General features: G+C 41.7%; 1 protein-coding gene across 1 annotated transcript in view; it reads right to left on the minus strand.

Moving 5' to 3' along the window:
* Positions 1 to 12,388, minus strand: part of TCERG1L (transcription elongation regulator 1 like) — a 245,318-nt gene extending 232,930 nt beyond the window's left edge. Inside the window, exons 1-3 of the mRNA XM_054436467.2 lie at positions 11,950 to 12,388; positions 9,838 to 9,984; positions 8,896 to 9,076 (exon numbers count right to left, since the gene is read on the minus strand). Coding sequence (XP_054292442.1) covers positions 8,896 to 9,076; positions 9,838 to 9,984; positions 11,950 to 12,291 — 670 coding nt within the window. The 5' untranslated portion in view covers positions 12,292 to 12,388. The remainder of the gene's footprint in view (positions 1 to 8,895; positions 9,077 to 9,837; positions 9,985 to 11,949) is intronic.
* Between the last annotated feature and the right edge of the window lie 1,881 nt (positions 12,389 to 14,269).

A 14,269-nucleotide genomic window follows, 5' to 3' on the forward strand; every position in this document is an offset into this window, starting at 1 on the left:
AAGTGTCTGCTGCTCTACTGCTTTATATCTTTTGAAGATATCTTAAATCTTTCGAAGACAAAGTTTATCTTCATCTTAGAGGGAAAACATTATCCTTCCACTATTAAGTACAATGCTAGCTGTAGATCTTCCTTAGATGTCCTCCGTCAATTTGAGGAAGTCCCCTTTAATTCCCAGTTGACTTACAGGTGGTTTTTTGCATAGTTTTGTTTTTAATCCGATTGGATAGTGAATTTAAAGACATATATCTTCAAAAGATATAAAGTATGTCTTTAACTTGTCACCTTCAAATGATACTATAGCACATAATGTATAGTACAATAGCCTTACAATTCCACACTTCCAATTCCTTCCTAACATTCTTTGTGAAATCTTTGACACACATTTTTATTTTGTGTATAATTTTAAGCATTATATAACTATCTTTTGCTCTTTATACTGTCAGTTATCTTTTAAAACAATTAAAAACAGAAAAATATATATTTTACCTTAACGTATTCTATCTCTAGCACTCTTCTTTTGTGTAGAGGTAACTTTCTCTATGCTAGTATACTATTTCTGACTGACAAGCTTCTTTGTAATTTCATGAACTGCAAATCTACAGAGAATGAATTCTTCTCAGCTTTTGTTTGCTTGTTAAAAATCTTTATTCCATTTAGCTTTCAATAATTGTTTCTGTTTGGTATAAAGTTCTTTGAATCAGAAGTTTAAATGTGATTCATCTAGTTTTCAATTTCAGCTTTTTCTTGTTTTTGCTATTTATTAGTCTTACGGTTTGCTGAACTTCTTGGATTTATAGTTTCATAATGTCCATTTTTATCTCCTTTGTTCATTACATCTTCAAATATTCTATATATTCTCTCCTTGCCCTTTTCAGACTTAGTTATACATAAGTTAAACCATTTGATATTCTCTCCTGGCTCTGGAAAAGGGCGTTCCATGTTTTCAGTTGCTTTCTCTTTTTGTTACAGGTCTGTTGATCTATCGTTAATTTCACTAATTCTTGGCTGTATCACATCTATGCAGGAGTTCATCAAAGTAATTTTTCATTATGCCATGTTTCATTTTTTCTGATATTTTAATTTGACTTTCTTATATTTTTATATCACTGATGAAATTCTCCTTCTGTTCATTCACGTTGCTCTCCTTTCCATGAGTTAATTTAACATGCTAATCATGGTCAATCATAGAACTATCTGATAATTCTAACATCTGTGTCATCTTAGGGTCTGATTCTGTTGATTATTTTGTATCTTGTCAATAGTTTATCACTTCTTGCTTGGTTTGTGTGTCTTGTAACTTTATTTATTAAGTGCTAGGCATCATAAATAGAACAATGAATGAGATAAATACGGTTTACTCCTGGGAATGGGCACACCCCTTCTTATGTCAAGCTGTTAAGTGAATGCAATTTTGTCAGTGTATTCAGGGGGTGGACCTGGATTTGGATTTTGTTGTCATGGTTGCCTTCAATGCACCACAAGCTTCAAATCCTTTAAAAATGTATTTTGATTAAGACAAATTCTGGTGTGTATGAAAATCTTTTTCAGTATTTGTACCCTTACCCCAGCTTTCAGCCAGCCTTACATCCCTGCACCACAGAAAAGGATTCCTATATGTCCCTCTCCTTCCACCAGTGATAGGGTGTTATTGCTTTTTACTCAGCACTTGCAACTGGTTAGTGGGAAGAAATCCTTGTCAATTTCAGTCCTAGGTAACTTTGTTCATTTAGTCTTCAAGACTGGGGGTTTCTTACTCCTTCTGCTTTCAACAAACGTGAAGGATTTTTAAAGGCTTTATACTCTCATGATCCTTCTTTCTCACCTCCTGAATTTTACTGACATAATTTATGTATCCAGATTATAATTATCATAAAAAACTCCTGTAAATAAAAATATTGCTTTAAATTTTTCACTCATTTCTGCAACCAAATTAACAAATATTCACATATATCTTAAAGGATTAACAGAAATTGTTGATAATTACAGATATTTTGAAAACTGACATCTCCAATGTTAATTCTTGTTTTAGCTGTATTTATCACTTACCTGAGAAAATTTTTAAAAAATGAAATTTGATAAAATAAACTTTTTCCAAATGTCTCATATTTCATAGAAGAATTCTAAAGTAATTGTGTTTCAATGATTTGAAAACTGAGAAAACGTAACCTCATCTGCTTTTTAAAAAAAACATACTGATAAGTGCTTGAGAAAACAGGATCAGTGTGAACACATTCGAAATAACCATATAAAACAAAAGTAAACAAAATGAAATAAAATGTGAATGTCACCCACAAATATAAAAACAGAATAAATCAAAAGACTAACAAAGGAAAATAAAAAAGCAGAATGTAATAATTACAAATAAATATACACATAGTAAATCAAATATAAATATGCTAAACTTCATTTTCAAAAAGCAACGGCAGACATTGTACGTTTAAATAATTGACCTGAGCTTAAAACAAAAATAAGGCAAAAGTTGATAAGAAGAACAAAATACAAGATGTAGACAGAGCAGCAGCAACATTAATTTTAGACAAAGAATTTGAGGTGAAAACATTAGGTGTGGTAAAGTCAATTGACTGCTTTTTTAAGAACATCTTTTCCATACTAATGCATTTGTATGACCTTCTTGAGAGGCATAAATTGCTTCAATCATAAGATGCTTTCCTCATAATTCTCTAAACTTTTCCCCATGAACCAGCTTGTCTAGTACTGCAAAATGGCCTGAAGCTGTGTCAATTTCTGTGTTCTTTTAAGTAGTGCCTCCAACATTCATAAAATGCCTCCAGGATACGGTGAGCAGGATATATGGCTTGCTTTGACCAATTTACTACTTCTGCTGAAATTTGTTTTTGTTTTTTTGTGAAAGGGGAGATATATATTTTTTTCTTTTTCTCATCAGATGGGTTTTATTTAACCTTATATATATTGACTTATTTTCCAACCTGATTCTGGTATAACCTTATGAGACAAGGAAGAAAAACCAAAATATTTTCCCCAAAACATGTTTCTTTGCCATATCTTGAAATGGCCCTGCAAGCCATCTTTGGTGGGGGAAAATTTGCATCTGTAAAGAATCTCTATTAACATAGCTAGATCTTTTACTTCCAGGCCCTCCCAGTTCTTTTTTTTTTTCAATTTTTTTTTTTATTATTATACTTTAAGTTCTGGGATACATGTGCAGAACATGCAGGTTTGTTATATAGGTATACGTGTGCCATGGTGGTTTGCTGCACCCATGAACCCATCATCTACATTAGGTATTTCTCCTAATGCTATCCCTCCCCTAGCCCCCCACCCCTCAACAGGCCCTGGTGTGTGATGTTCCCCTCCCTGTGTCCATGTGCTCTCCTTGTTCAATGACCACTTATGAGTGAGAACATGTGGTGTTTGGTTTTCTATTCTTGGGTTAGTTTGCTGAGAATAATGGTTTCCAGCTTCATCCACATCCCTGCAAAGGACATCAACTCATCCTTTTTTATGGCTGCATAGTATTCCACTATGTATATGTGCCACATTTTCTTTATCTAGTCTATTGTCGATGGGCATTTGGGTTGGTTCCAAGTCTTTGCTATCATGAACAGTGCTGCAGTGAACATACGTGCACATGTGTCTTTATAGCAGAATGATTTATAATCCTCTGGGTATATACCCAGTAATGGGATTGCTGGTTCAAATGGTATTTCTGGTTCTAGATCCTTGAGGAATCACCACACTGTCTTCCACAATGGTTGAACTAATTCACACTCCCACCAACAGTGTAAAAGCGTTCCTATTTCTCCACATCCTTTCCAGCATCTGTCATTTCCCGACTTTTTAATGATCGCCATTCTAACTGGCATGAGATGGTATCTCAATGTGGTTTTGATTTGCATTTCTCTAATGACCAGTGATGATGAGCTTTTTTTATATGTTTGTTGGCTGCATAAATGTCTTCTTTTGAGAAGTGTCTGTTCATATCCTTCGCCCACTTTGTAATGGGGTTTTGTTTATTTCTTGCAAATTTGTTTAAGTTCTTTGTAGATTCCAGATATTAGCCCCTTGTCAGATGGATAGATTGCAAAAATTTTCTTCCATTCATGAAATCTGTGTTTTTAAGGATGTCAAAGCAATATAGGTTTGTTGTTTGCTTTCTATTTTATACAGATATCACCTCCCACTGTTATGATCTGATTTTCAGTCACATCTATTTATGCTTAAGAATCTTTCTATGTTGTCTTCTCTCATCAGATGCATAATTAATTCTTCTCTTCAATGATTTTAGTTGCTAGTTTTCAAAAGTTTCCTTGCATTCTTTTCTCATTTCCTCAAACTGTCTTTTCACATTGGCCAGCTCTCTTTTGAGCTTATCTTTTACTGCTTTTCTATGTTCTGTTTTCTTTTACCTATTAAGATAGGCAAAAGTTGTTTTGCCTAAAATGGTTACTAGTTCCTGTGCACAATCCATTTCTCAGATATGTTTCTCTTCTGGAGCTTTTGAGCAAATGAATCTTTTATGAAGCAGAATACTTCAGATGCCCTATCTCATCTTCCACTTTCTCTCACTGTCTCTCTCTTAGTCATCTTTGAATGAAGAGAGGTACAGCCAGTGGTTTGTTTTGTTTTGGTTTGGTTTGCCCATCACAGTGTTTGTTGGTAGAATCAGGCTCTTTGATCTTAAGCTGGCAGGCAATGGGACATGGACAACTTTTACATAAATCTCTAGTTTCCAGCAAGATCCTTCTATTTCATTTGCCTTTGCTGGACAGAAGCTAAATTAACTACTTTATCCTCCCACTGCTTGATATTCTTGATACAAGTTCTTTAATTCCTGAATGGCTTGAAGGACTCCGAAGCTCTTATTTTCAGAAGTAGAAAACAGAGACTCCTTAGAGGGTACTCTTACCACCCAGACCCTTCTCCACATCTGCCTGTGCTGAACCACATGTCCTAAGATGCAAGGTGAGCCCCTTCTTCCTGGGAAGAAGAGGGACTGGCAGGACTGCAGGGAGTGGGGAGGTGTTGACAGAGATGCGGCAGCTGATGCACAGGCACTGATGACGAAGAGGCGGTGACTGTGGAACAGATGGCCTCTCCCTGCCTGTCCAGCCCTGAATCAGCTTCTGAGGTCTGGTAATCAATGGATCCTAGATAATTTCTCCATTCAACCCATTCACAATGATCAGGAAGAATTTCTTTGAAAGCTGCAAAATTATTAATTGGAGACCTCAGTTTCTAGCGCAGGTGTAATTATTTGCATGCTTGGATGCATTGGTCTGTGAGAAAGCTCTGCCTCTTCTGTGGCTCCTCTGCTTCCTGAGAACAAGTTCACACTTTCCTGGAGGAGACAAGAATCCTGAGTGGAAGAATGATGTAAAGTCCCCCAGCAGTCCGTGAGGATCCAGGGGACTGACTCACAACACAGGTCTCATGTGATGGGTCTTGTTTGAAGAGGCCCCAGAGCCCATCCCTGCCACATCTCCTCCAGCAGCCCAACCACACTTGGCTACTTGGAATTGCCTGATCACAAAATGCTCCCCTTGATTTTGTGTCTTTGCACATTCTATGTCCTTCATTTGGAATTCCTTTGACTCTTCCTGCCCCAAGGTGGCATCGGCCTCAGAGGCCTTCCCTGAGGATCCCCCGCTAAGGTTCTCCTCAAACACCTGCAGAGAGCACATGCCACTTGCATTTCTCCTCCAGGTCATATGTTGATGGGCTAGCCCCCGAGGTGATGGCATAAAGAGGTTGGCCCTTTGGGAGGCTCAAAAATGGCCAACAGGCTTGTTTACAATGGAGCCTGATAACAGGCGACCATCATCCTCCTGGTCAAGAATGAGTGCAGTGTATATAAAAATGGGGTCCTTTATAATGATTATTAAAGCTTAGATAGCTTTTCCAAATTCATCCAAATTGTGCTTATATTATCTGAGACTCTGTGCCATGCAGTTAATTCTTAATCAACAGTAAGTGAGGGGTGGTCCGATATTAGTCTCACCCCCATCTCTACCAGAGATTCCAACTTAGTTCAACAAACGATTCAGTTCATTCAAACAAACCTGCCTTCTGGGTTACATCATTTGAGTTCATAGTATAAATTGCTATTATCCCTAAAACAACAGTGCAAATTTTAAAAGTCCTTAAAGAATGATCATTACAGAAAAATTACTACCTCTCCAAGAAAGGAAAATAAGCTTAGCTCACTAGACCTGTTTAAAATGAGTGAGTTTGATTCACTCTTCCAGCTCTTTGGGAGCTCTAATTCTACTTCACTGATTAACTTGAAGGGGATCGATAAAATATATCTGATTCTAAGGCCACTTATTTCTGAATATAAAACTTTATAACAAGATTGATCGATGTAATATAACTATTATATAACAGATTTATACATTATATATTTTATATGTAGTACATGCATATATTTGTTAATGCATACTTTTATAATATATATTTGTGATACAAATTAAATATAATATATAAATTTATCAATTCATAATAGGATATGAAAACAATAGTAATTTTTAGTAATGACAGCATATATGAACATTTATGTGTGACTGTCTTAATAAAGTTGTATTTTCTCATTAACTGCAGTAAAATTAAAATGATTTACCTGAATTTTTAACTTACTTGGAGCTTACCCTACCTACCACCTTTACTTTTCCCCCATCCCAGTTCTCTGTTAAGCGGTTAGTAACACACAAATAACCCCTTAGATGCTTTCTTTGGCCTAAGAGACATTCAATATGTGCATTCCAAAGTTGGGTAAATTCTAAGAATTCTGAAATTTATCAAAAAAGTGAAGTTTTCATGAAGAAACTCAGAAATTACCATCTCAAAACAAATACATTTGATTATTATTAAATTACCTTTGGTGTCAGGTACATTTTTCCCCAAAACATAATTAAAATTGTAGGTATTATATTCACATATGATCCGTAAATTAAAACAAAAAAGGCAGAGAAGAGAAAAACCTAAGCTTTGCTGAATAGTAGACTAGGTGAAAATGAAAGGTTACTCTGCTCTTTATCATGTTTATAAGAAATATTATTTTATTTTGTTCTTAAAAATAGATCCATCAATGGATACCCTATTCTCCACGATGTGCTTATTCCACATTGCATGCCTGTGTCAAAACATCTCACGTACCCCACAAATATATACACCTACTATGTACCCACAAATATATACACCTACTATGTACCCACAAATATATACACCTACTATGTACCCACAAATATATACACCTACTATGTGCCCACAAATATATACACCTACTATGTACCCACAAATATATACACCTACTATGTACCCCACAAATATATACACCTACTATGTACCCACAAAAAATTGTAAAAATAATTTGTAAAAATTTAAAAAATAGATTCATCCAAAAATCAAAGAAGGTAAAATCAATACAAATATGTTTCTAATGAAGTATTGCATATTTGCCACACAATAGTAAGTAAACAATGTCCATAAGATGGAAAATCTATGAGAGGTGGCCATAAGCTTCTCCAACTAAACAGATATTTAGCACATTTATATATGAATTTCCTAAGAAGAAGGTGAAAGCATGGTGGAAAATGTCTATATTATACTCAGGGTTGAACTGAGAGAAGGAAAGTTCACATAAAGACTTTGTAGGAACAGGTGAGCTGATTTCACCATTTTTTAAACTACATTTGCTGGTTATTTTCATGACAGTTATTGCCAATGCATTAGGAAATTAAAATATTACCTTTTCATATACCAAAAGAACCTTCCAAAGTCATGTCATCCTCATATAACACATGCCACTGAATCATCTTTTATCATCATTAAATTAAATAGGAAACATGATCATCTTAGTGTAAAATGTTTATAAATGTGTGCATGTACCATGCTCACTCAGATTTCAATTAATCCCTAATGCATAATTACAAGGACAAGTTGCAGTCAGAAATCATTTAGGCCTGTGAGAAACACAAATAGTTTAGTTGTTCTTCCTGACTTATTACTAAGCAAGATTCATAGCAAATTGGAATAAATGTGTAGGCAAACAGAGAACAAAATAAATATATCTCCTAAACCAGCACTGCATTATCCACAAGAACAACTTATTACTAAATTTTAGAGACACATATTGAGACAAGCTTGGTAGGTAGGAAATTACAAGAAGGTAATGTAATTCTGAAGCCATAAAATATTCCATAATGGAAGGTGTTGCACGACAATTTTGGCACAGGCAGCATTTGCTTTTATAAAATGATCCACATGTTAAGGTGATTTTAAAAATCAATTTAAAAATTCATAAGATGATTATATTCCCCTGTTACTATATAGGTTTATTATACAATCTTTCATCCAGGCATTGTTTCATGGGAGTCTGTTCCAGGACAAATGTTCTTTCAGGTCACTAGACTCCAAAGATAGAACAAAATCCATCTTTCAAAGAGGGCATTTGATAGTCCATCTCACTATCACCCGCAACGTGAAGGCAAAATTCAGAGATCACACATGTTCCTGTGTCCTACAGACCAGCAAACGTTATTCCTTGCACCTCGCCACAGACAAGCAACATTTTTTAAAGAGCAGACTGATCAATTAGTGCCCCTATTAAGAGCTATCAGCAGGAAACCTGGTCCAATCCTAAAAACAGAGCACTGCAAATACAATTCTGTGAAAACCCCTTCAGCCATCTCTTCATTTTAACATCAGATCTCATAACCACCCATCCCAGAAAAAAAGAGTGGATAAGCTATCCAAGACCAGTTTTTTTAAAAAAGCTTCATGCTTGTGAAAAGAAATTATATTTTACCAAGATAATTGTTTCATTAAAATGATGAGTATGGTTTTCATATCTAAAACTAATTTATGATTGAAACAAAAATGAAACACACATTGTCAATGTTATTTGGGTACCAACCTGGGATGGGCTGAGGTGCTAACACCACCGTAGGGAGCGGCCTGGAGGCAGGAGCCGGCCTGGACAGAGACACAGCTACTTGATTTGCCAGCAAATGAGGCTTTTCATGCCCATGGAAAAATCTTGACTCCTCAGGATGTATCCACGTTGAGTCCAGAGCAAAGGAATTATTAAAAAAGATCTGTCCAAAAATAATGCAAGCATAACATTTAAGGCAAGGTGCATGATAAAAGCTGAACATGACTATGAAAATATTTATGTTGCCTTACGTTGATCCAACATTGAACATTCTATTTTTGGGGACTCTATAAAAACATCATTCTAAAACTTAAAGAAAGTTCCACAGGGCTTTGATACCAATCACCTTCTAGTTAATGTCTTCTGGGCTGGCCTTCAACTATTGACTTGGTCACTTCAGCCCAGCAGTTCAGTTCACTGATTGAAGAATCACCCCAATGAGATAATTACTAAGCTGTACAACAAGTCAATAATTTACTTCTTTAGTTTCCTTGTGAACAAAATGTAGTCAGTAAATTTGAACCCGAAAGCAAAACAAACCATTAGAAAGATGAAAACTTAAAGCATCATATGAAGAAAAACTGACTTTTAAAACTTAAACTGGTATTGTGTAATGTTTAAGTCTAGATTTTTGATCAATGGTTACAAATTTAAAAACAAAAAAATTTTTTAAAAGACCCTGATTCAAAAATTGGAAATTTTACATTGCCCTGTGGAATCCAAATATCCTAAACTAAAACAAAATGCCCCCCACCAGCTGATATTTTTGAACAGATCAATCTAATCCTGAAATGATTTATTTCTATACCTAGATGGCCAATTTACGGCAATGAGAAAATACATGGGTATTTTTGTTGTTATGGTGATGTTCAACAACTTAATCATCAAAAGCCCCTTATCCAATTAAATCACTTGCATTTTTACCTTACAGTTAGGAATCCTTTTATCTATCCAACTTTTCCCAATAGGGGCTGCAAGAGCAGAAGGGCAGAGATGTGGGAAGATGGGCACCAGCTCCACTGTGGAAGAGGGGGGCAGTCCTAGGGACGGAGAATGGCCACCAAACAGCCACTGCAAGCCAAGCAAGAAAAGATAGCTGCATTAGCCTGAATCCACCCACTCAACTTCATGCCAAAACATGCTGGAATAACTGCTTTGAAAAGGGAATTTCAAAATGGATGTATTCGATTATCAGATAAATTTCCTCGAGAAAAACTATAAATATTTACCAATCAAAGAAAAAATTATAGAAGTTTTCATATCTGAATCATCACAAAGCATTACCAACATTGCATTCTTCAATACTGAAAAAGAACTTCTAAGCACAAAACCACAAGCACGCAGCAAGAAATGGGTTTCTGCTCTGAGATGAGAGACCACCATGAAAAAGAGAAACGCTGGGTATTCCTTTTCTAACTCTTAAATTATTTTCATAGGCAGGCTTAGGGCTACATTTTATAATATTCCTTTCAGTATTGCATTTTGTATTAATTACTTTTGTCGTTTTACAAACAACTAATACTTTCAAAATGAAAATATCTAAGAAGTTAAGATTCCAAGTTTCACCAATACAAGGTTCACCAATACAAATAGATTCTATGGCAAAAAAAAAAAATCTGAGCATCTCATAAGTTGAAGATCTCAATGCACAGAATAAAACATCAGTCATGGGAAGGGGCTGGTAATTCAGGACACCGTCTCTCTAATTAAAATAACTGAGCCCTCATAAGGCACTAATAAAATGCACTGCTCAATGACATGGAACGTTTCAGTACCTATTGTTTTAAAATCGTAAAAGCATTTGTGATGTTCCTGTTACGTGAAAATGTTCTTCTGGTTCTCCATATTCTTACTTTACAGAAGATGGGTAGCATACAAATATTTAAAAGATTAATGCTAAGGTTTTTTAAATTTTCTTTTAAATTTATACAAGTGAAAAAATGCAGTTTTTTAAAACAGAATTTTAAAAATGTAGTTCCTTGACATCATATACCTCTAGTGGCAGCACTCTGATATAACACTCCTCCAAAATACGGCAAAAACTACCAACGTTTATTGAATAAAATCCAAAATAAACTGCATCACACATAAAAATACAATATCCAGCGCTGCATATGTGATGTATCACTAAGTCTAAAGACCAATTTAGCAGGAGTTTAACGACATCTTTTAGAAAAGCTCACAAGATAATATTGGAATTAAATTAATCAAATGGTGTATTCTAACATAACACCATTTGAATATGCTAATGAGGTCAATCCTTGGAATAAAATGCACGCTATTCCCTGATTTAAATGCATCTGCATAGTTAGCTGACAATGAATCTTGCCCAAACCAGCCCGCCTAGCTCTGCTGCACCATTTATCAAAGGTTCAGTCACTTTTTCTTTTTAATTCCACGTCTTAAAAGCCAAACTCTTCGAAAGTGCAGTGTGGCATTAGCGAATGTGGTGGACTCCAGCAGGCCTGGGGCAGGGGAATCTCCGGTAGCATCTCTCAGTACCGAAGGCAGGATTTCCCGGCCACTTCCATCCGCTGGAATTCTCTTAAGCATTGCCCTGAGTCTATTTTCAAATGAAAGGGGGAAAATCCAAACCAGATTAGAATCTGAAACAGCTATCGATTTCCAGCTTGCTTTCAAGTCTGGCAGAGACTGTGAAAGTCCTAACTTCTCCGCGATGTCAGCCACGGCCCGCGGCGGCCACGGAGCCACTTCAGCACCTCGCGGTGGACAGTGACCCCCGGCCTGGCACGAGTTCCCTGCGGTCCCCACGCGCGCCTGGGCGGCGGGTCCCTCCACGGCTCCGTCCAGACACCCGGAGGCACCTGCCAAAGCTGCGGAGGTGGACAGCCGGGCGTCCAAGCATGAACTTTCTCGCCGAGGCACGGCTGCCGGGCTGCGTCCTGAGGGTTTGGGGCGACGAGGACCGCCGGGGAGGAGGGCGCGCGAGCCGGAGGCCAGAGCCGGGCCGGGCAGGGCGCGCCCAGGAGCTGGGGAGCCGGCGACCCGGGCGGAGGCGGGACGGGGACACGTTACCTGCCCGTGGAGCGCGGGGAAGGGGTGCGCGGCGGCGGCGGCGGAGTCTGGCGCAGAGGGCAGCGGCAGCAGCGGGAGCACCGGCTCGCTCGGGGCCGGCCAGCTGGGGAGACCGGGGAGCAGCGGGGCCGCGGGCGGCGGGGCCGAGGCGAGCAGCACCGGGGGAACCACGACCCCCGCGCTGAGCCGGAGCAGCCCGGCCGAGCCCGGCACCATCCAGACCCAGGGCGGCGGCGGCGGCGGCTCTGCGTCCATCGGCCAGAGGAGAGGCTGCCGCCGCCGGGGCTGCTGCTGCTGCTGCAGCTGCCGCCGCCGCCGCTGGAACCTAGCGCCCGCCTGCATCCTACATCCCCGCGCTGGCGGCGGCGGCCGGGGCGGCGGGCGCCCGAGATGCTCGGCCGGCGGCGGCGCGGGCTCCGGAGCGAACTCACTTGGCTCCGCGGCGCGGCCGCTCGCTCCGCCCCTGCCCCGCGAGGGGAGCTCCTCCTCCTCCCGCCCGCGCCGCCGCCGCCCCGGACCCGGCCCCCGCCCCGGTCCCCGCCCGCCCGCGCCCCTCCCCGCCGGACCCCGCCCCGCCCTCGCGCTCCCTGGCCCTGGCCCAAGTCTCCTCCCCACTGCGCCCCTGGACCCGGGCGGCCGCGGAGGACGTGGGTGGGAGAGGGCCGAGGGCGCGCCCTTCGGCTCCCGCCGAAGCCGGCCCCCTGGTGGCCTCTGGCCCTCGGGGACCCAGCGCACCGCGAGGGAGGTTCCGGGCTCCGCACTCAGGGGCCAGCGGAAGCCGAGGTGGCGGCGCCGGAGCCAGGCATGTCCCGCTGCCCAGCGCGGGGCTGAGGGCGCAGACGGGGACCGCGCGGGCCGCTCTCTACCTGGCCTCCTCGGAGTCCAGGGCGCGGGGCCGGGAGGGTACTGGGCTGCGGATCCGGCGCAGGCGGCCCCGGACGCTGCTAGGCGCGGGCGGATTTCTGTTGCACAAATGGGCCAAACACGTTCGTAAGGCCCCTGCGGGTGCCCTGGCCCGGAAGTTGAGCCGCGGGTGCCTGGTCTAGAGTTCCGCGCCCCACAGTGGCCCGCTGGCCTCGGCGGCTCCTGCCCTACGCCCTCCAAGGCACCATGCAGGTGGCCCCAGGGCCTTTGCCCACGACACCCCCTGGGTGGGGCAGGACCACCCCTCTGTGAATTCGTCCTGGATGCCCCCAGGCACAGTCTGTACTCCTCCCTCCCCCAGCACACGCGGCCTCTGACGCTGCACGCCGAACTTCCTGGGACCCAGGACAGAACCGGGCTCCGAGGACCCTCGCTCCGCCCGGACCACACGCAGGCAGCGCCGGCTGAACGAGCCTGGGTCCGCACTGGCCACGCGCAGCCACCGCCAGACGGCGCTCGCCCTCCCCCGCTGTAGACCCTGCTTCGGAGGCCGCCAGCCGCCTCCCCATCCCGGGCCACAGCTTCAGTGCAGCCCCTGGAGACGCGCGCTGACAGCTGGGCAGAGACTTCCGTGCACTGTAAACCCCTTAGGTCGCTAAACCCAGGAGACCCAAGCACAGCTAATGCCAGCGCGAGACCAGTGCTTGTTAGAGGCATTTGAAGGGGCTTTCTGGATGCAAAAGGCAGCATTATGATCCATGCATTTAAGAACTTGCATGAAAAACCCTCCCTGACCTGGGTGGGAGAGCAGGCACCCACCCACCTACCGGCACAGACACGCCTGGTACTCCAAACACGTGTTCGCATCACCTCCCACCTGTCCATTGCCAACCTCCTGAGATGGACTAAAGCACCCGAGTGCTTTTGATTTGCGTCTAGGGTTGTTTCCTCATTATCCTGATTTGCTTAATTTCCTCTTGGCCTGGCATGATTTCTTTTAGATCTGGGCATATGCTGATTTACATAGCTGGCGCCTCCATATTTTCCTCCACGAAAACCAGTTTTCAATTAGCAAGTTTATCTCTCTCTTTGATGCGAAAGTACTGGCATATTTTTTATTCACCTAAAATCAGAAAGCTCTGCAGATTAGAAGGCTGTTACTATTCACTTACACCCTTAATTTATGTGCATATATTAGTATGTGCACATGTGTTATAAATGTGTTAGTTTAATGGTCAGAGCCAGATCAGGATATTGGGGAGGCCTCTCCAGGCAGGCTCACATGCCCCTGCCACCCCCTGCCTCCCCCACCGCATGGTCCCTTTTGAACAGGAGATTCTCCTCCCTTCTGCTTGGAGGCAAAGACAGAAGGCCAGGGGTGCTGGTGCCTGGCTTGCATGCTGTTCTCTGCAAAAGCAGGATTTCGCGTGTGTGGCCCCCAGGTTCCTGGGAAGGT

This window comes from Pongo pygmaeus, chromosome 8 (genome assembly GCF_028885625.2).
Source record: "Pongo pygmaeus isolate AG05252 chromosome 8, NHGRI_mPonPyg2-v2.0_pri, whole genome shotgun sequence".
In the NCBI taxonomy this organism is placed as follows: domain Eukaryota; kingdom Metazoa; phylum Chordata; class Mammalia; order Primates; family Hominidae; genus Pongo; species Pongo pygmaeus.